Raw genomic sequence first — 23572 nt, forward strand, 5'->3', positions numbered from 1 at the left:
ATGTAAAAATACCATCCTAACCGTTTTTAAGTGTACATTTTAGTAGAGTTAAATTTACATTGTTGTACAAAGACCATTTCTTTTTAGTGGCTAGTACAGTGTCTTCACTCATCAAAATGAATGGAACCTTTATTCTGTTGTAACATTAAGGGCCGAGTTTAATTGTTTTATAAATGGCTCTTTATTTTTTAACGTCAGATTCAACAGTGTATAGGCATTGTGCTGGTTTCTTTTATAACTCTTTCTGTAATACCCACATGACTTGACCTAGAATATAGCCACATTTATGACATACTGAGATAACTCATGACAAATTTTTTCATTGTACCCAACTTTTGCTCTAATAACCACTGAAGAAAGCCCTGTTGCTCTAGTGAAAATGATAATGCCACCTTAGTTTTGCACAGATTAGTCACACTGCATAGAATTTCTAGGCGCATGACGTCGAAAGTTCTTTGTGTTTACTAGCTTCCTGTTAACTTTCAGTTCTCCTTTTTATTTGATTTTAGAGCTCTAACATCTTTTACATTTAAGCCTGATCTCTTAAGGATTTTTTGTTGTTGTTGTTAACATTTAGAATTGTTTTAACCCATGCAGGTTTTTACAAAGAGTGCCAGTTATTGGGGCTACAGTGCAGATATCTTATCACTGGATAGATTGGGGTATAGGCATGTTGACTCAGGAACAAAATTATCTGTGGCAGGATAGAAAATTGTACTTTGTAAGATGGGTTTATTTTTGTATTTGAATTTCCCTTACTATTCAGCTTTTAGTCTTCCTTCATGTTTATTAAAATATTCCAAAAGCTAAAAAAATTAGAATGAGGTCTGATATTATTTCATATCTCATCCTCTTTAAGGTTCACTCAATAAGGCAACCAACAAATACTTACTGAGCTAATAATATATTCTAGCTGTGTCAGCTATAAGTATCATAAGCCATGGACAGAGTAGATAAGACATCATTCCTGTCCTTCAGGATTACTTTCTAGTCTCTCAGGTCTTACCTTTTAACTACTGTAGACCTTGAAGGTTTATTGAGGCTACAGAGACCATGATGTTTAGAATTAAGCATGTGATCAATCTGAATATTTAATGTGAAAAATTGTTTTAAGTTCCTTGAGAGTAGGAATTCTCATTTATTTTTGTGTAAAAGTACTTGGTATATAGGGTGTGAAGGCGTTGTGAGCAGCATTTGAAAACAAAGTAGAGCTACCAAATAACAGAAAATCCAGTGGGAGCTCAGAAGGAAGGAGCAAAGAACATAGACTTTGGTGTAGGAGTTGCAAATCAACAAAAGTGCTTTCAAAGCTACTTGGAATCATAGATTATAGAAGTGGAAAACAGATGGCCTAAGATCTCTGGGCTCTTATCAGAGTTCAAAGGAAATAAAAGAATTTTCAAAAATTTCAACCTGTTTTCTAAATATACAGTGACATTCCACGTGGACTTCACCTGTTACAAATTTGAGATACCACACTTAATACTACCTGTGGTGATGCAGTGGATGGGGCATCCACCTGGCATGCTGAGGTCGCTGGTTTGAAGCCCCAGGCTTGTCCAGTCAAGGCACATATGAGAAGCAACTACTAGTTAATGCTTTCTGGTCCTCCCTCCTGCCTTTCTCTCTCTCTCTTATTCTCTCTCTCTCTCTCTGTCTCCTCTCTAAAATCACTAATAAAATCTTCCTTTCTTTCTTTCTTTCTTTCTTTCTTTCTTTTTTTAAGTGAGACGAGGGGAGATAGTGAGACAGACTCCTGCATGTGCCCAACCAGAATCCATCCAGCAACCCCATTGCTTGAATCAACTAAGCTATTTTTAGCATCTTAGGCTGATGCTCTAGGACCAACGGAGCTATCGTCAGCACCTGGGGCTGAAGCTCAAACCAATGGAGCTACTGGCTGTGGGATGGGAAGAGGGAGAGAAGGGGGAGCGGGAGGGGGAGATAAGCAGGTGGTCGCTTCTCCTGTGTGCCCTAACTGGGAATCAAACCCTGGAGGTCCATATGCCAGGCCAACACTGTCCATTGAACAAACCGGCTAGGGCCAATAAAATCTTTAAAAGAAATAGTAAGCATTTTAACAATATTTAATTAATTTTGTTTTGTCTGTGCTAAATTTATTTTCTTAGAGGATTTGTACTATATGTTTAATTTGGAAAAGATCTTGCTAAAATTTTGCTTTTTAAAGTTAATTTTCCTGGCTTGAATTTAATATTTGTGTAACATTGCTTTTCAAACTCAATAGTTACTTATTTTGTTAATCAAATTATATATATGGGAAGGATTTTTGTATAATACTTTGGTTATTGATTCTGGATAATGTATAACTTCCTCCATCTGTCAATAGGTTGTTTCCTTATCACCAAATTTTATGTAAAACATTAGACATGATCACAGCTTCTGTTTTAGAGTTATCTTTCATTTTAAGATATTTATTTTCAAAAGTACTAGATTTGGAAATAAAAGGAAAAACAAATTGAATATTTAATTTTCTGAAGCCTTAAGGAGATGACTAGGTTAGAATTTAACAACATCCTATATAATAATTTATGGTTTACAAAGCATCTGGTGTGTTTTTTGTTTTTTGTTGTTGTTGTTGTTTTTCATGATATGAGAGAGAAGGGCAGGGGAGAGAGAGAGAGAAAGAAAGAGAAAAGCATCAACTCATTGTTCCACTTAGTTGCTTCATTTAGTTATACACTCAATCATTTCTTATATGTGCCCTGATGGGGGTACAGGATGGCACTCTATTCTCTGAGCCACCTGGTCAGAAATTGTGTGTTATCTTATTTGATCTGAATGGCACATCTTGAAAGTGAGTATAATACCTCCATTTTGCAGGGAAAGCTGATGAGACTTGGGCTCTGATTGTCAAAAGTCATACAAGTGTTGAGATTATCTCTTACTGTAGAGCTAAAATTATTTATCCCAGCTTTTTAAGGGACCCCCTAGAAATATATAGAAAAAGTAATTAAAAATGAATTGGGGAGAAGGTTTTTGTGGAAAGTAAAGGAGGAGCAGTTTAAATTAAGCTGAAAAGGTTTTTTTGGGTTATAGAGTGATCCTGGAATGATAAAAAGTTCCCAATGTTGTTACGGAAAACTTAACCCAATAGTAAGAGAATACAACTCTAGCCTAACCAGGCAGTGGCGCAGTGGATAAAGCATTGGCCTGGATGCTGAGGACCCAGGTTCATAGCCCTGAGGTCGCTAGCTTGACCTGAAAGGTCAGTGATTTGAAGCCAGAGGTCACTGGCTTGAGTAATGGGTCATTGGCTCTGCTGTAGCCCCCTGGTCAAAGCACATATGAGAAAGTAATCAATGAACAACTAAGGTGCCACAACGAAAAATTGATGCTTCTCATCTGTCTCCCTTCCTGTCTGTCTGTCCCTGTTTGTCCCCCTCTCTGTCTCCCACAAAAAAAGAGAGAGAGAGAGAGAATACAACTCTAAGGCTTGTTGGATTATTATAGTACCACAGAACTGGCTACAATTGGCATAACTCCCTCAAATATTTTCTACTCAACTATTTTTTACTCTGCAAACTTAAGAATTGAAGTGAACCTTAGAAACCATTAAGTCTTAAACATTTGATGCCTGCTCTCCTTGCCTGCTAAAGAGTGATGGTGGATAAAACAAACTAAACAAGCCTCTAATGAACTGCAATTTCAGGACTCAAATATTTCTTTATAATAGCTTGCATAGTTTTTGAGATGTGGAGACCTGTGTAAATATAGCCATATGTCCTATTTGATAAATAATTCCTTAATTAGACAATTATAAGTCATCAATATCTGTGGCATTAAGCAGAAAGCACCAGGATAACTAAAATTACAGGTGGGGTACAAGTTGATTTACACAGAATTTATTCTTGTATTATTATATATTATTTTATTATTTTCCTTATGAACAACTGTAATCGTGGTTTGCCCCATCCTGTATTTATACCCAAATGGGTTTGAGACCCATTGTGAACATGTTCATTCTCTTGAGTCAACAAATGCTCTTTAATTAAATGCCACTCTATCCTAGATTTTCTGTCAGTTATTTAGGATACAGACAAGTAAAACTAAGGGCACAAAAGTGTTTCCAACTTTTCGTGGTTTTTTTTGTTTGTTTGTTCTAATATTGTTTTCCTTTTCCTTTAAGTCTCATGTTTCAGATTATTTACCCTGAAATTGCATTTATTAATTTTTTTTTCCATTTAAAAAATAAATTGATCTTACCATAATGGTTAACATGAGATAGACTTCAGTGAGTTGATATAATTTTTAGCCAAAACAGTCTTATCTGGAGTAAAAGTATAATTTTTTTAGGTGATTTTTTAAAAGTGAAAGTGCTCCTGCCTGACCAGGTGGTATAGCACAGTGGATAGAGTGTTTGCCTAGGACGCTGAGCACCCAGGTTCAAAACCCCAAGGTCACCAGCTTGAGCACAGGGTCACTGGCTTGAGCCCAAAGGTCACTGGCTTGGCTGGAGCCTCCCAGTCAAAGCACACATGAGAAAGTAATCAATGAACACCTAAGGTGCCGCAGCTATGAATTGATGCTTCTCATCTCTCTCCCTTCCTGTCTCTCTGTCCCTGTCTGTCTTTCTCACTTAAAAAAAAAAGTGGAAGTGCTCCTGAATTCTATTCCCTCTCTTAAGGCTTGATTATCTCCTGTCATCCCTGTATAAGTTATCCTTTCCTGGCTTAATTAATATTCTAATTCCATAACACTTTTACTAAAGCCTTTTTGCCCTTTTTCTGTCCCTGTTTATGAGTATATTAGAGTATATGATTAAAATTGAGCTACTTGATCCTAGAAAGCCAGCTCTGATACTTTGGACAGATAAAAGGCTAGAGATTTCTTTAGGTCACAGTTAAACTATGCCCTTAGAAAACATCTATGTTTGAAAATCAAATTAATCTGCTTGTTGTATAGATCACTAAACAGGCAAGGCAAGAATCTAGTTACTGCCCTGGCCAGTTGGCTCAGTGGTAGAGCGTCGGCCTGGCGTGCGGAAGTCCCGGGTTCGATTCCCGGCCAGGGCACACAGGAGAAGCGCCCATCTGCTTCTCCACCCCTCCCCCTCTCCTTCCTCTCTGTCTCTCTCTTCCCTTCTGGCAGCCGAGGCTCCATTGGAGCAAAGATGGCCTAGGCGCTGGGGATGGCTCCTTGGCCTCTGCCCCCGGGCACTAGAGTGGCTCTGGTCGCAACAGAGTGACGCCCCGGAGGGGCAGAGCGTCGCCCCCTGGTGGGCGTGCCAGGTGGATCCTGGTCGGGCGCATGCGGGAGTTTGTCTGACTGTCTATCCCCATTTCCAGCTTCAGAAAAATAAAAAAAAAAAAAAAAAAAAAAAAAAAGAATCAACCAGTGAATGCATAAATGGGTGGAACAACAAATTAATGTGTGTGTGTGTGTGTCTCTCTCTCTTTCTCTTTCTCTCATCTCTTTCTCCTCTCTCTCTTCCCCCTCCCTTCCTCTACTCACTCCTTCCCTCTCCTTTTCTCTCAAAATCAATACATAAAAATGTTGAAAAACAGTACTGGTAGATGTGCCATTTTTTACTCAGTGTTTCTCAAAATTGGGTGTAGTCACCATTTTAATAAGCGAAATTATATTTAAGTGCGCTGACATATAGCTTATTATAGAGTCCTGTTTTTGATAGTTTTGCAAATCAGATAATAGTCATTATCTTAAATTTGTAGTCTTGATTTTCACATATTTATTTGAGCTGCTTTTAAAGTAATAAATAGATTTAAAGATGTTAGATTAGATCCTTGGCCTTTATCAGTTTAATGGCATTTTGGAAGTGGATTTTTTTTTTTTTTTTTTTTTTTTTACTTAGTGGCTTTTATATTTACTTTTGCTTTATTAGAGTTAGTCTTTAAAAACAACTTTAGAATTTTTTTTTTTTTTTACGGAGACAGAGAGAGATAGATAGGGACAGACAGACAGGAAAACGGAGAGAGATGAGAAGCATCAATCATCAGTTTTTCGTTGCGACACCTTAGTTGTTCATTGATTGCTTTCTCATATGTGCCTTGACCTCGGGCCTTCAGTAAACCGAGTAACCACTTGCTCGAGCCAACGATCTTGGGTCCAAGCTGGTGGGCTTTTGCTCAAACCAGATGAGCCCGTGCTCAAGCTGGCGACCTCGGGGTCTTGAACCTGGGTCTTCCACATCCCAGTCCGATTCTCTATCCACTGCACCACCGCCTGGGCAGGCTAAACATCTTTAAAGGACAATTTCAAACATTTTTAAGCTTTTCAGCCATATATGCATTGGCTCCACAAATGTTTTGTTTTTTTCCTCCTCATGCCAGAAGCTAAAAGTGGTAAAATTATTTTTCTAATTATAGATAATTCATGGAATATAGTTTTGTTTTGATCACTGCCATAACCCCAGTGCCTTCCAATAGTGCCTGATACACAGTACCAACTCAAATATTTTTAATAAATATTTGTTGGCCCTGGCCGGTTGGCTCAGTGGTAGAGCGTCGGCCTGACGTGCAGGAGTCCCAGGTTCGATTCCAGGCTAGGGCACACAGAAGAAGCGCCCATCTGCTTCTCCACCCCTCCCCCTCTCCTTCCTCTCTGTCTCTCTCTTCCCCTCCCGCAGCCAAGGCTCCATTGAAGCAAAGTTGGCCTGGGCGCTGAGGATGGCTCTGTGGCCTCTGCCTCAGGTGCTAGAATGGCTCTGGTTGCAACAGAGCAATGCCCCAGATGGGCAGAGCATTGCCCCCTGGTGGGCATGCCGGGTGGATCCCAGCCGGGTGCATGCAAGAGTCTGTCTGACTGCCTCCCTGCTTCTAACTTTGAAAAAATACAAAAAATAATAATAATAAAATAAAATAAATATTTGTTGTTGAATGAATCTCAGTAAGGGGAAAGGCAGTAGAGATAAATTATGTTCTTAAATCTGTTAACTATCCAACCAGTTTCTTTTTTCTTTTTTCTTTTTCTGAAGTTGGAAACGGGGAGGCAGTCAGACAGACTCCCGCATGTGCCCGACCGGGACCCACCCAGCATGTCCACCAGGGGGCGATGTTCGCCATCTGGGGCGTCGCTCTGTCCAACCAGTTTTTAATCACTTTGGAAGCATCTTCATTTCTAATTTATTTCTATAGGAAGTCATGTGTCTACTGTTTCTAAAGTGTAGTTGATTACCAGATTTTGGCCATATTTTAATATGTTTTTCCCAATTGTTAGATATTGTCTCTTTAAAAATAGTGTTCCTCGGCCCTGGCCGGCTGGCTCAGTGGTAGAGCGTCGGCCTGGCGTGCAGTAGTCCCGAGTTCAATTCTCGGCCAGGGCACACAGGAGAAGCACCCATCTGCTTCTCCACCCCTCCCCCTCTCCTTCCTCTCTGTCTCTCTCTTCCCCTCCCGCAGCCAAGGCTCCATTGGAGCAAAGATGGCCCAGGAGCTGAGGATGGCTCTGTGGCCTCTGCCTCAGGCGCTAGGATGGCTCAGGATGCAACAGAGCGATGCGCCAGAGGGGCAGAGAGAGCACACACACACACACACACACACACCCGTGGGCATGCCGGGTGGATCCTGGTCGGGCACATGCGGGAGTCTGTCTGACTGCCTCCCTATTTCCAGCTTCGGAAAAATGAAAAAAAAAAATAAAAGAAAAAAAAAATAGTGTTTCTCAAAAAAGATATTTCTCTACAGTCTAGTTCTTTGGGCCATTTTTTATAGATTGGTATATAGGCTGAACTGTTTTAATTCATGGGGCATTGTTCTCAGAAACAGAGTACCTATTGACATGGATTTTTATATTTGGCCTTATTCTCCAGTGATGATAAGTCAGAATACCATTACATTTTAGTAGGAGATGCATATATAAACATTTTAACATTTTTGTCATTGTAGAAGTAAAACTGCCTTTTATTTAAAATATAGAAAGTACAATTCTAGTTGTTCAGTGAAAGGGTTTTTTTTTTCAGTAATTAACATGCAACATTATATTAGCTTTGGTGTATAACATAATTTGATATGTGTATATTTAAAGTTTTTTCCCTTATCACATGACTTTAGTATTGGTATATTCTATATTTGTCAGGTTTTTCTTTTTTATTTCCTTCTCTAGTTGGGTAGATAATAGTCATAGTATCTATAGATCTTTGGCTGAGGAGGACAATATATTTTTTTAAGTGAGAGGAAGGGAGATAGATAGACTCCTGCATGTACCTGGCAATCCCTCCCTGTCTGGGGCAGATGCTCAAATCAACCGAACTACTTTTAGTGCCTAAGGCTGACCCTCCAGGCAAGCTATTCTCAGCATCTGTTACTATCACTCCAATCAGCTACTGACTGAGGGAGGGGAAGAAAGAGAAAAGCAGGAGAGGAAAGGAAAGAGATTATTGCTTCTCCTGTGAGCCCTGACCAGGGATCAAACCCAGGACGTCCATATACCAGGCTGATGCTCTGTCCACTGAGCAAACCAGCCAGGGATGACAATTTCTTTTTAGGAAAGTATTTAGTGTTTTGGTTGAAGTTGCCTTCTTTGGGGTGAAATAAATTAAAAAAAAAATTTTTAATTTGTATATTTTTCAGAAGTATAGCACAGTTGTTAGACAATCACAGACTTTATTTTTTGACAGAGAGAGAGGGATAGATAGGGATGGACAGACAGGAAGGGAGAGAGATGAGAAGCATCAGTTTTTTTCGTTGTGGCACTTTAGTTGTTCATTGTTGCTTTCTCATATGTGCCTTGACCATGGGGCTACAGCAGACTGAGTAACCCCTTGCTCAAGCCAGCGACCTTGGGTCTAAGCTGGTGAGCTTTTGCTCAAATCAGATGAACCCGCTCTCAAGCTGGCGACCTTGGGGTCTCGAACCTGGGTCCTCTGCATCCCAGTTCGATGCTCTATCCACTGTGCCACTGCCTGGTCAGGCTAAAAAGGTCTTAATTTAATGGATTTTAAGAAATATTTTCCCTCTTTAAAAGAGACCAAGAAATAGGGAACCTGGTTAGAGTCAAATTTTATTTATTTATTTTAAAATTTTCTTTATTTGTTTATTTAGTCAGAGAGAGGGACAGACAGGAAGGGAGAGAGGTGAGAAGCATCAATTCTTCGTTTCAGCACCTTAGTTGTTCGTTGATTGCTTTCTCATATGTGCCCTGGCGGGGCAGTGGTGGCTACAGCAGACTGAGTGACCCCTTGCTCGAGCCAGCAACCTTGGGCTCAAGCTGGTGAGCTTTGCTCAAACCAGATGAGCCTGTGCTCAAGTTGGCGACCTCGGGGTCTCGAACCTGGGTCCTCCACATCCCAGTTCGACGTGCTATCCACTGCGCCACTGCCTGGTCAGGCAGAGTTAAATTTATTTTTAAAAGAAGTTAAGTTTTCTAGAGAATATCATATTAAGAAATGTTCTGTTGCTACCTAACTTTTGAAAATTTATCACTGTAGGTTGTTACTCAGGTGTTCCAGAGTGATGTTCTTTATGATAGGATTTGTTGTTGATTGCAAATGAATACATTGAAGGGATTTTTTTTTTTCTTAATGAGAAGTGGGGAGGTAGAGAGACAGACTTCCGTATGTGCCCCAATTGGGATTGACCTGGCAAGCCCTTCATGGGTCGATGCTCTGCCTATCTGAGGCCATTGCTCCATTACTTGGCAACCGAGCTATATTATATAGTCCCTGAGTTGAGGCCGTGGAGCCATCCTCAGAACCTAGGGCCAACTTGCTCCAACTGAGTCATGGCTGTGGGAGAGGAAGAGAGAAAGAGAAGTGTGTGGGGGGAGAAGTAGATGGTCACTTCTCCTGTGTGCCCTACGAATCGAACCTGGGACATCCACACACAGGGCTGACGCTCTACCACTGAGCCAACCAGCCAGGGAGGGATTTTTTTTTTAATGCTATAACTTTTTCCTGTATGTATTGTCCAGTGTCTTTTCCCACTGAAATTATTCCTTGGTCTGGAATCTCTTTGATAATGGAAAGAAATTACTACTTGGCCTGGGCAGTAATTGCACTCTCAGGTTCTTTTGAAAGCCAAACTGTTTATTTTCTGTGAGTTACCTCTGAGGGGACCAACTTATATGTGACAGCCCTTTTGATGCCACTTTCTCTGTAGTTCCTGGTCTCTTTCAAAGCTTGGCTTTGTTATATGCAGAAAGATGTTAAAGGACCTAGGAAAAAGACTTCATTAAAAGACAAGAAAGTTCTAAGGAAAGCTAATTCAAGAGCTTTACTCATTCATAACAAACAATTCAAATGCTCATAGTTTTCTAGTCACTAAAGATCAAAAGTTATTTTCCATACCTTTTACTTACTATATATACACGTATATATTTTAGGAAGGTCTTGATGACTCCCCTCCTGCCACTCTAATCTTTTTGGAGTTCTTTTAGTGAAGCAAATGACTTGATCCTGTACTGTTGATCTTTGATGTTATTTCTTTAAGGAAAAGTCCCACCTTATGCCCTAAATACTGATTTAGCAGATGCAAAGTTAAATAAGAGATTGGAATCTAGAGCTAGTTCTTTTATTTTGAATTAACACCTCCCAACCCCTGCATTATTAAAGTGGAGGTTTATGTTCTCAAGTAGCAGTACAAAAATCTTACACCCTGGTCCAACCAGTATGAAAATAACTGCTGTAGCTCAAAGTGCCCTTCCTCTGTCCCCGGCTGAACGTGGGGGAGGGACAAAGCTCAGTTGTTACTTGACCCCATCCTGTCTGCCTGCTAGAAGGCCTGTTTCATACCCTAATGGTTTCTGCCTAACAAATGGTGTTTCTTTTTTACAGCATTATGATCCTGGACTTGTTGTGGTGATGGTAAACTTAGCAGTGGTAATTTTTTATTTTCAGACTGAATTACTCCTTTTGTCATCAGTGCACCAATATGTTAGGCTTACTTTCTCTGTTGTAGCCTTCATCCTTCTGCTTGGTCTTTTTCATTTTCCTTTCCTTTCCTTTCCTTATGCAACTTGTCTGATCCTCGTTCATTAAAGGGTAATGTTAAGAAGGGATGTATTTGTTTGTGTTAGAACTGCAAAAAAAAAAAAATCAGTTAAAACATTAAATTCTAATTCTGTCAAAAACTTGATTTTCCCACAATGTAATGGGCACTAGCACTTGCTACTGCAATGTATAAATAAATTAAAACAAACTTTGACTGCCTTAGAAGGCAAAAGTACTAATGCAGTTTATAAACAGGGGTTTACAGAGGTAATGAATTTATACCAAAACTTTCTTGATTTTTGCATAACAAATTCTGACAGACCAAAAATGATACAAAACAACAAAAAAAACTAAATTCCTTTGTCTTTTTTTTTTCAATTCTTTTATTGGACCATTTGTTTTTACCAGTAAATCCCTGATTGAGACGTTATGAAAGTGATATTACATCTAGGAAGTCATTTTTATAACCTGTCTTAATTTGGTCCTTTTGCTAAAAATTGCAGTCACTGCTTATTTATTATACCGTTGGGCCTAAGGTTGTAATGCCTTTTCATTTTGTTAACTGGCAGTTGTTATGTTGTATCCCCAAAAAAAGGCTGTATTTTAGAACTTTTTCTTTTTTCTGGCATGAGAGGTTCTTTATTTAAACTTTTTTCCGCTGTAATAATTACTCCTAATTATCTCCTTATTGTTTAAAAAATAATGGGATATTGGTGATAAGCAAACTTCTGATTTTTTTTTTTTTTTTAAGATAAAAGTACATTATCCCACAAATACAAAGCAACTAGATGCAAGTGGTTGCCAGTCACTTTGAAAACAGTTTCTTTTTTTTTTCTCCAGGACCAAACTTAGTCATGATCATATCCTTAATTCTTTTTAAATTTGGTTTTGGTAATACCTCTGATTTAGCCTTAACTTTTAGCCCAAAGGTATAATATATATGTGTGTATAACAAAAACAAAAAATAAAAAACAATTGTTTACACCAGCCTGAGTGAAACGATGAGGGAAGTAAACATTGTGTTTTTTCACTAAAGGTGTACAACGGATAAGGTAAGTCCTCTTTTCAGTGGGCTTACATCACAATAAACAGCGCAAGTTGTGATGTAAAACAGCTGTGGTAGTAAAGTGCTTGTCTGCCCCATTTTGCTTTGTTTGGCTGGTTATGAGTGGATTAAATATACATTTTTTTAAAATCTCCAGCATAGATCGATTAGTTTAAAGTCAATTTTCTTCGCACCTAGTCCTTTTCACAGCTTACCTATTACCGCAGCCAGTGTTAAATGCACTATGGAAAATGGGGCCTCAGAGCACCAGTTTAAAAGAAACACTATTCTTAGTTCTTAAAGGCAACTGTTGCTTTTTATTTAAACTTTTCGTAGCCCCACTTAACTGTAAAGCATATAAAATTAATAGAGTTTCCCTGTTTTTTTATTTAAGCTTGTCAGTTGAGATATTTATTACTGGTTTTAAAAGTGTGTATGGGAGGATATCAGTGGACATTAAGAGTGAAGTGATTCTTGATGAAAAGTTATTTTAAACCTGCTGGTGCCATTGCTTAGAAGTGTTTTCTGCATTACTTATTTAATTTTGCCATAGTAATCTGGAATTATTCTCACTGGAAGGATAATTAAGGTAGTTAGTTGGGCTTAAACTGGAAGAGGTAGGTTTGGTTGTAAGCTGTGAGAATGGCTTGTGTTTGGTTCACTGTAGCTTTCTGGTCTCTGCACTCCAAGGCAAGATCTCTAACCACCCAAACCCAATGTGTAAAGTGAGCTGTTGGTTTAGCTTCGCATCTTACCTTGATTATGTGTTCCTGTTACAGGGAGAACAGATCCCATTCCGATTGTTGTCAAGTATGATGTCATGGGCATGGGTCGCATGGAAATGGAGGTAAATTGATCTCATTAACTCACTTGTTTTATGGGACATTTAAAATTATATTGATTCTAGCCTAACCAGGTGGTGGCGCAGTGGATAGAGTGTCAGACTGGGACGTGGAAGACCCAGGTTCGAGACCCCACGGTCGCCAGCTTGAGCACAGGCTCATCTGGTTTGAGCAAGGCTCACCAGCTTGAGCCCAAGGTCGCTAGCTCAAGCAAGGAGTCACTTGGTCTGCTGTAGCCCACCAGTCAAGGCACATATGAGAAAACAATCAATGAACAACTTAGGTGTCACAACGAAGAATTGGTGCTTCTCATCTTTCTTTCTTCCTGTCTGTCCCTATCTGTCCCTCTATCTGACTCTGTCACCAAAAATAAATAAATAAATAAAAGTATATTGATTCTAAACTCATGCCAGTGCAAGAATACATTTATTAAATAGAATATAGTTTTAATATTTTTCTTTGGAAATTTAAAAATATATATATATTTTTTTTTATTTAATACTGCCTTTGAGGCAGATAGGTGGCAAGTTATAACCCTATTTTAACTGAGGCATAAATAAATTGAATGGTTTGCAAAGGGTTATGCCAAAGGGCAAGATAAGACTTAAACTCAGACCCTGGTGCTCGTTTCAGTAGGCACTGTTGCTTAACTCTTAAAATATTTGCTGTCATCGAAGCTTTGTCCCTATAGAGATGTGTACAGCTGTTATCTGTGATAGCTTTTCATTGCCTAAAATACTTTCTCTGTTTACCCCTAACTCTTTGGCATTAAACATTGAATTAAAGTCTGTTACCATTTTTTTTTTAATATGCCTTTTAGAAACACCAGCATGAGAGGATTAATGAACTTTTCCGCTTGCCATTTTCTTTGTCAGTTGACAATAAAACAAGATTGCTGAGCAAAATACAGAGTATTTTATTTTCATACAGTACTGCAGGTGTGCAGTTGACTTTTATTAGCTAATTGGGGACATTTTAGGAATTAAGACTAATTGTACCTATTTTTGTTAAGCTCGATTATGCCGAAGATGCTACCGAACGGCGCCGTGTCCTAGAAGTGGAAAAAGAAGACACGGAAGAATTGAGACAGAAGTACAAGGTACTTAAATGAAGCCTTTCTTGCCTGTGGGGTGCTCACACTGAACGAAATAAGTTTCAGTGAAAAGGACCTCTGTTAGCAGCATTTGTTTGACATTTGGTGGTGATTAGATCTCAAGTAGTAGATCTCAAGTTTCTGAACTTTCCTATTTATTGCCTTTGTAAAAACTGTAGAACCTTGGCATGACCAGGTGGTGGCGCAGTGGATAGAGCGTCGGACTAGGATGCAGAGGACCCAGGTTCGAGACCCCAAGGTCGCTAGCTTGAGCGCGGGCTCATCTGGTTTGAGCAAAAGCTCACCAGCTTGGACCCAAGGTCGCTGGCTCGAGCAAGGGGTTACTCGGTCTGCTGAAGGCCCACGGTCAAGGCACATATGAGAAAGCAATCAATGAACTAAGGTGTTGCAACGTGCAACAGAAAACTAATGATGCTTCTCATCTCTTCGTTTTTGTTTGTCCCTGTCTATTCCTCTCTCTGGCTCTCTCTCTGGCTCTGTAAAAAACAAACAAACAAAAAAACAAACAAAAACTGTAGAGCCTTGGCTGGGTGGTACAGTTGGTTAGAGTGTTATCCCCATACGCCAGGATTGTTGGTTCAATATCGGGTCAGGGCACATGCAAGACTCAGCCAATGAATACATAAATAAGTGGAACAACAAATCAATGTTTCTTTGTCTCTCGTTCTCCCTCCCTCTTTCCCTTCTTCCCTTGTTTCCTCCCTCCCTCCCTCTCCTTCTAAAATCAAATTAAAAATAAAACTATAGAGATAATAATACCCACTTTATACATTTGTTGGGAAGATTGCATTAGTGCTTGAAAACACAATGCCTGGTACACAGTAGGTATTAATAGCGGTAAAAATTGTTAAGAGTTCTTTGGCTTGACCTGTGGTGGTGCAGGGGTTAGACTGTCAACCTGGAATGCTGAAGTCGTCACCAGTTTGAAACCCTGGGCTTGCCTGGTCAGGGTACACACACAAGCAACAAGCTAGCAATGAACAACGAAACTGAAGCAACTCTACTTCTTGCTGCTCCCCACTGTCTCCCCCCCCCCCCCCGTAAAACCAATAAATAAAATATTTTTAAAAAAGTAACAGTTAGCCTGACCAGGCAGTGGCGCAGTGGATAGAGCATTGTACTAAGACGCAGAGGACCCAGGTTCAAAACCCCGAGGTCACCGGCTTGAGCGCAGGCTCATCTGGCTTGAGGGTGGGATCATAGATATCCTGTGGTCACTGGCTTGAACCAGGGGTCACTCACTCTTCTGCAGCCCCTGGATCATGGCACATATGAGAAAGCAATTAATGAACTACAAAAGTGCCACAACAAAGAATTGATGCTTCTCATCTCTCTCCCTTCCTGCCTTTCTGTCCCTATCTGTCCCTCTATTCCTCTTTCTGTCTCTCTCTCTCTCTAAAAAAAAAAAAAAAAAGTAACAATTTAAAAAAGTCCTTTGAGAGTTTGATACCTATTGGTAAACTTTTTTGTTTTTTAATGGATGGGGTGTTTTAAGAATAGTAAACAGCCTGACCATTGGTGGCACAGTAAATAGTGTTTACCCAGGTTTGAAACCCTGAGGTTACTGGTTTCAGCAAGGGGTCACTGACTTGGCTTGAGGCACACACACCCCCATGTCAAGGCACATATGAGAAGCAATTAATGCACAAATAAAGGAACGCAACTACAGTGTGTCCGTAAAGTCATGGTGCACTTTTGACCGGTCACAGGAAAGCAACAAAAGACGATAGAAATGTGAAATCTGCACCAAATAAAAGGAAAACTCTCCCAGTTTCATACCTATTCAGTGCAGTTCAATGTGGGCTCACGCACAGATTTTTTAGGGCTCCTTAGCTAGCTATCCCGTATAGCCTCTACAGACTCGTCACTAACTGATGGCCTACCAGAGCGGGGTTTCTCCACCAAACTGCCAGTTTCCTTCAACTGATTATCCCACTGAGTAATGTTATTCCTATGTGGTGGCACTTTGTTATAAACATGCCTATATTCACGTTGCACTTTGGTCACGGATTCGAATTTAACGAGCCACAGAACACACTGAACTTTCCTGTGTACCGCCCACATCTCGACTGGCATGGCCGTGGGCTGCTCCACTGTATACACTGTGTTACGTCATCATCTGCGCATGCGCACATGCTGCCACATCATCCTACAGAAACTGGGAGGGTTTTCCTTTTATTTGGTGCAGATTTCACATTTCTATCGTCTTTTGTTGCTTTCCTGTGACCGGTCAAAAGTGCACCATGACTTTACGGACACCTTGTGTGTGTGTGTAAACTTACTTTCTCACGATACTTAAAATGAGAAGAGAGAAAGGGATTTATTTATTTATTATATTTATTTTATTGATTTTAGAGAGAAAAGGGAAGAGGGAGAGAGAGAGGCAGGAACATCGATCTGTTCCTGTATGTGCCCTGACCAGGGACCGAACCAACAACCTCTGTGCTTCAGGATGATTCTCTGACCAACAAAGCTATCTGGCCAGGGCAGGGATTTATGTTTTTTTAATGTGTTCTACCATAAAAAGTATGTAAAGCAAAAACTGACAGAACTACAAGGAGAAATGTTATAATCACCACAGTTGTGGGAGATTTTAATATACTTTATTAGTGAATGATAAAAGTAGTAGAGGGAAAATATCAGCATAGATATTTAGAAGATTTGAATAACACAATAAACAAACTCCAGCTAAAAGGAACGAAAGAAAATTTTATTATATATTGTGTCATAAAGTATTAACAAATTTCAAAAACTGAAATCAAGTTATCAAACCACAAAACAGTTAAAATAGAAAAATTCCTGTTTGTAAATTAAGAAATACATTTTTATATAACCTGTCAGTGAAAGAATAAAACAAAGTGATAATTGGAAAATATTTTAGACTGAAAGATATAAACACTACATATCAAAACTTACAGTATAAGCTAAAGCAATGTGGTGTTTGGTAGCAAATACATATTCTTAATGCTTATGTTAGGAAAAAAGAGCAGCGGGAGATAAATTCAGGAAATAGAATAGCAGAATAAACTAAAGAATGAATAGAAATGAACAAAACAGAAAACAAACATACAACAAAGCCAAAACTTAGTTCTTTAATGTACTTGTGGTGAAATTAAGAAAAAACATAGAAAATCAGTATCAATAATGAAAAAAGGGTATTATTTTCAGATGTAGCAGACACTAAAACAACTTCATGCCACTAAATGTAAAACTAGGTTTAAGTGAAACATTTTCTTTATAAATTGTTAAAATAGATTCAGAAAGAAATAAAAAACTTCAGCCTGACCTGTGGTGGCACAGTGGATAGAGCATTGTACTGGAACACTGAGGTTGCTGGTTTGAAGCCCTGTGCTTGCCCAGTCAAGGCACATACAGCAAGCAAATAGTGAACAACTAAAGTGTAGCAAGTATGAGTTGATATTGCTCGCTTCCCCTCCTCTCTCTGTAAAATGAATAAATAAAATCTTTAAAAAAAGAAATAGAAAACTTTGATAATCTTATAACTTTCTTAAAATTTTATGATTGATACTAGAGAGAGGAAGGAGAGGGAAAGAAACATTGATTTATTGTTCCACTCATTTATGCATCTATTGGTTGACTCATATGTGCCCTGATCAGGAACTGAACCCACAACCTTGGCATATCAGGATGATGTTTTAACCAACTGAGCTATTCAGCCAGGGCAATAATCTTAAAACTATTATATAAATTGAATGTGTGGTTTAAAATTTTTTTTCATAAAGCCCAATAATTTCACTGTTGAGTTCTGTTAAAATTCCTAAAAGAAATAACTTTACACCTTACCTGCAACTTTCTGATTTTTCAGAGTATTGAAAAGAAGGAAAAACTCTGAGCTCATTTGCTGAGAAACTAATACCACCATGATGCTAAATCCTGATAAGGATAGTATGCAAAGAATAATTATATGACACTGACTTATAATACAAATGTACATCTTAAGACATTAGCAGGCCTGACCTGTGGTGGCGCAGTGGATAAAGCATCAACCTGGAAACGCTGAGGTTGCCGGTTCAAAACCCTGGGCTTGCCTGGTCAAGGCACATACGGGAGTTGATGCTTCCTGCTCCTCCCCCCTTCTCTCTCTCTCTCTCTCTCTCTCTCACTCTCCCCTCTCTATAATGAATAAATAAAAAAAATCTTTAAAAAAAAATAAAAAAAAAGACACTAGCAAACAGGGGAATTTAAGATATATCATGTCCAAGTTATCTCAGGAATGCAAGATTGCTTCATGTTAGAAATCAATTTATACAATCAGCAACATTAAGAGATTAAAGGGAAAAAATATGATTTGTCTTAATAGATGCAAAAAAATATAAAAGCATTATTTAAAATGCAGCATTCATTCATGATGATTAGTTTTGTCCAACTTGATAAAGAAAAGACTTTCTTTAACCAGATAGAATGCCTATAGAAACTATGTAGGAGATATTATATTTAATATTAAAAAGTTGAAAGTTCTCCTTTTGAGATGAAGAGATGTAATAAAGATGTCTGCTGTCATTATTATTATTATTGTTGTATTTTTCAAATTTAGAAGCAGGGAGGCAGACTCCTGCATGCGCCCAACTGGGATCCATCTGGCATGCCCACCAGAGAGTGATGCTCTGCCCATTTGGGGTGGTGCTTCACTGCGGGCAGAGCCATTCTAGCTAGCTCCTGAGGCAGAGGCCATGGAGCCATCCTCAGCTCCCGGGCCAACTTTGCTCCAATGGAGCCTTGGCTGCAGGAGGAAAAGAGAGACAGAGAGGAAGGAGAGGAGGAAGGTTGAAGAAGCAGATGGGCGCTTCTCCTGTGTGTCCTGACTAGGAATCGAACCTGGGACTTCCACACGCCAGGCCAATGCTCTACTGCTGAGCCATCTGGCCAGGGCCAAGCTGTTATTATTTTTATTAAATATTGTGCTGGAGGTCCTAAGCAGCACAGTAAGGTAGTTAGAAATAAATAAATAAAGATATAAGAGATGAAAGGAAGAGACAAAATTGTTTTATTTGCAGGTATGATTATATATATAGATATCTAAAAGAATATACAGATAAGTTACACAAATTAACAGTTTAGCCAGGATGCTGTATATAAAATAATAAATTTGTTTGTGTCTGTATATCAACGACTTAGATATACAGATGTGGAAGACTTAACTCTAAAACATTATTGAGATATTAAAGAGCAATGAATAAAAAATGCAATTTTTAATAATTTGTTCATGAATTAGAGTACTTAGTATTATAAAGAAGTTTGTTTTTGCCCTGGGCACATAGTTTCGATGGCTAGAGCTTCATCCCAACATGCAGAGGTTACTGGTTCAATCCCCAGTCAGGGAATGTACAGGAACAAATCGATGTTTCTCTCTCTCCCTCTCTTCCTCTCTCTTCCTCTCTCCCTGCCTCCTGCTCTCTCCCTCCCACCCCCTACCCCCTTCCTCTCTCTCTAAAATCAATAAAACATATAAAAAAACTTTTCCCCCCAATTTTTCTATATATTTTTTAAAGATTTTATTTATTCATTTGAGAGGGAAGAGAGAAAGAGAAGGGAGACACAAGGGGGGAGGAGCAGGAAGCATCAACTTCCATATGTGCCTGACCGGGCAAGCCCAGGCTTTCGAAACGGGAACCTCAGCTTTCCAGGTCGATGCTTTATCTACTGTGCCACCACAGGTCAGACCCAAATTTTCTATATATCATATTTAATACAACCAAGTCAGAATCCCAACAGGATTTTATATGGAATTTTACAAGCTGATTCCAAAATTTGTATGAAAGTGTAAAGGGCTAAGAATAGTCCAACAGTCTCAAAGCATAAGATAGAAAGATTTTCTTTACCAGCTTTCAAAATTTATTATAAATTGTGGTAAGAAAGACAGTATGCTGTTGACACAAGGGTAGATCAGTGGAACACAAAGGAGAGCCCAGGCACAGACCCCTTATGTATTTGGCCACTTGATAAAGATGGTATTGCAGATAAGGGTTAAGTGAGAGGAAGGGAGATAATGAGACAGACTCCCCCATACCCCCCAACTGGAATCCACCTGGCAACCCCACCTGAGACTTGATGCCCTCGGACCAACTGAGCTATCCTTGGCACCCGGGCCTAGTGCTCCAACCTATCTATCTGGCTGTGGAAGGGGAACAAGGAGGGGAAGAAATGCGTGGAGAAGCAGATGGTTACTTCCTGTGTGCCTGGGACTTCCACAGGACAGCAGACACTCTACCACTGAGCCAACCCGCCAGGGTAAGAGTGAACTTTTCAATGAAAGATTCTGAGACAGAATTTTCCGTCTCTAAAACAAACAAATATTTTTTAAAAATAATATAGTATAGAGAGGGCTCTCTCTTCTAGCTGTATGTACTTATTATTTTTTCATTTTTCATTTTAGTAATATATCCCCAACATTTTATTAAGAAAATTGTTGAGCACACAGAAAAATTAGAACTATACAGTGAATACCCATATACCTACCACCTGAATTCTACACTTAACACTTAAATACTGTTTTATTACATATCAATAACTTTTTTTAAAAATCAATGCCTTTTGATTATTATTATAATTTTTAACTTAGCCTGACCAGGCTATGGCGCAGTGGATAAAGCGTCAGCATGGGATGCAGAGGACCCAGGTTCAAAACCCCTGAGGTCACTGATTTGAGCACAGGTTCATCTGGCTGTGCCCAAGATTACTGGCTAGAGCAAGGGATCACTGACTCGGCTGGAACGCCCCTCTTAAGGCACATATGAGAAAGCAATCAATGAACAATTAAGGTGCCAAAATGAAGAATTGATGCTTTTCACCTTTCTCCCTTTCTGTCTGTTCATCTGTGCTCTTCCCCCCCCCCAAAAAATAATTAATTTATTGGGTTGACATGGTTTGCCAAACACCTTTTTAAAATTCTTAAAATAGCTCTTTAATTTTTTTCCAGCTTGACTTGTTTTACTTTTTTTTTTTAAATAATGCTCTTTTACCTTTTGGTTACTATTTCTGCTATTTTTATTTTTAAACATTCTAAATGTTCTTATTTTATAATTCCTTTCAAATTTTCTATTATCTATAATACTATGTTTTTATCGTTTGTTGCTTCTCCTGACTTTCTCACAGTGGTTTGTTTCTTTGTGTGGTTTGCAATTTTGATTGTCATGTCATGTCATCATCTGTGGAAATTTCTTATTTCCAATAAAGATAACCACCAGAATATTCCATTTTGGACTATAAGAGAGGAATTGATGTCAACAAGAGATAAAAATTTGGGAAGTGTCTGGCATACTGATGATTTTAAAGTCACATGAATTGATCAAATACCCAGGGATAGAGAAAAAGTACAATATCAGAAGCAAATTTAATATATATAAAGAAAAAGGATTGAGATTATCAGTACAGGGCAAGAGACAGTGTAAAAACTCAATGAAAGGCTTTAATAGCAGATTATACATGGGAGAATATTAAATTATAATGCATCTCAAGAAATATACACAGTGCAGCAAAAAATGGAGAGAGAGAGGACAGGAAAGAAATGTGTCTTGAGGATTTACTTTTCCTTGCATGGTTCCTTCAGTGCAATAGAAGTTATATTTGAGCCTGACCAGGCTGTGGCACAATGGATAGGGTGTCGGACTGGGACACAAAGGACCCAGTTTCAAAATCCCAAGGTTGCCGACTTGAGTGCGGGATCATTGGCTTGAGCCCCAAAGGTCTCTGGCTTGAAGTCCAAGGTCACTGGCTTGAGCCCAAGATCACTAGCTTGAGCAAGGGGTCACTTGGTCTGCTGAAGCCCCCCCACCCCCCAGTCAAGGCAGTAAGAAAGTAATCAATGAACAACTAAGGAGTCACAACAAAGAATTGATACTTCTCTCTCCCTTCCTGTCTGTCCCTATCTGTCTCTCTCTATCTCTGTCACCAAAAAAAAAAAATTACATTTAATATATATGACTGTTTGGGTTTCTTTAAGCCAAGGGTAAGTGTAGGAGCTGCCAGAATATCTTAGTTCCCAGTGGATAGAGCATCCACCCAGCATGCAGATGTCCTGGGTTCAATCCTGGGTCAGGGCACCTATAAGAAGTGACCTTGTGCTTCTCTTTCCCTCCCTCTCCCCTTTTTTTTTCTCTCCCCCTCCTGCAGCCAGTGGCTTGACTGGTTCCAGCATTGGCCCTGGGCACTAAGGATAGCTTGGCTGGTCTGAGCATCAGCTTTAGGCAGTGAAGATAGCTCAGTTGATTTGAGCATTGGTCCCAGATAGGAATCGCCAAGTAGATCCCAGTCAGGGCACCTGGCTTTTACTTGTACCACTAAACATTTTTTTTAAGTGAGAGGTGGGGAGATAGACAGACTCCCACATATGCCCAGATGGGATCTCTGCCCCCTACAACCCATTTGGGGCTGATGCTCCAGTACCGAGCTATTTTAGCATCTGAGGCTGATGCTGGGGCCAACAGTCCGAGCTATCCTCAATGCCTGAGACTACACTTGAACCGGTGGAGCCACTGACTGCGGGAGGGGAAGAGGGAGAAGCAGATGGTCACTTCTTCTGTGTGCCCTGACCAGAATTGAACCCGGAACGTTCATATGCCAGGCTGACGCTCTATCCACTGAGCCACCATCCAGGGCCTATATCACTAAATTTTATGAAAAGCCCTTTTTTCTCTCTTCAGGTAAGACTACTTATTTACACTTAAAATTTTACAAAGTTCATCTTCTGTTTGTATTTTGTGGTTCTTAACAGGATTATGTTGACAAAGAGAAGGCAATTGCCAAAGCATTGGAAGACCTCAGAGCCAACTTTTACTGTGAACTCTGTGATAAACAATACCAGAAACATCAGGAATTTGACAACCATATTAACTCATATGATCACGCACACAAGCAGGTGAGGAATAGTTGTTTACTAAAAAGTAAGATTATTTGTTGTTTAAAACTATTTGAATTTTGAATGGATTCAAAAAACTTGGTGTCTTTGGTTTCTTGTATCTGCCAGTCTTGATAAGAAATCATCTGACTGACTTGATTTCTTTTTCAGTGACAGAAGTCCTGACATAGACCTCCCCCTCCCAACCTTTATGTAGAATGAAGAATTGTGAGCTTCATAAACATTGCATAAAATTTTTGGTTTGAGTGGTTTATAAATTAGTATTTGATTTGGTAATTCAACTGAGAATCACTGGGAGCTTTGTTTTTCTTTATCCTCCTTTCTAGACATGTCGAGCTTTGAACAGTTATTCAGACTGATCGTTTCATCTTCTGTATAGAATAGTGCATGCTTTATTAGCTACTCTTTCCTAAATCTCGAGAAGGAAAATTAAATTATATGCTATCTTAACTTTAACAAAAAACTCTGATGCTACATGTTGAAGAGCTTGCTGAAAAATGATTTACACATTCTTTGCAATCTTTGATTTAGAAAAAAAACTTGTATCTAACTAGTTACTGGCTTAAAGAAGGCTGCAGTAATTTCCCTGGGTGGTTTTAGAAGGAGGAAAATAACCTATAAATCTATAGCACAATTTTATCTTATTAGAGAATTTTGAGCTATTTGATCTTGGGTGACTTTAGCAGAACTTGTTAGGAGTACATAGTTATGTTTGTTAAACTTGTAAGATTTATGGGCATTGCTGGAATGCCTTCTTATGCTGGACCCTTAAACCAATATTTTTTTTTAACCG

General features: G+C 39.2%; 1 protein-coding gene across 4 annotated transcripts in view; it reads left to right on the forward strand.

Moving 5' to 3' along the window:
- Positions 1–23572, forward strand: part of GPATCH8 (G-patch domain containing 8) — a 93100-nt gene that overhangs the window by 41643 nt on the left and 27885 nt on the right. For 3 of the 4 annotated variants that reach the window (XM_066363957.1, XM_066363958.1, XM_066363959.1), the window contains exons 4-6: positions 12728–12795; positions 13803–13889; positions 22636–22779. In XM_066363957.1, coding sequence (XP_066220054.1) covers positions 12728–12795; positions 13803–13889; positions 22636–22779 — 299 coding nt within the window. Of the gene's footprint in view, positions 1–10747; positions 10793–12727; positions 12796–13802; positions 13890–22635; positions 22780–23572 lie in introns of all 4 variants that reach the window. The other variant, XM_066363960.1, reaches the window with a different exon arrangement.

The sequence above is a fragment of the Saccopteryx leptura genome, chromosome 2 (genome assembly GCF_036850995.1).
Source record: "Saccopteryx leptura isolate mSacLep1 chromosome 2, mSacLep1_pri_phased_curated, whole genome shotgun sequence".
Lineage (NCBI taxonomy): Eukaryota > Metazoa > Chordata > Mammalia > Chiroptera > Emballonuridae > Saccopteryx > Saccopteryx leptura.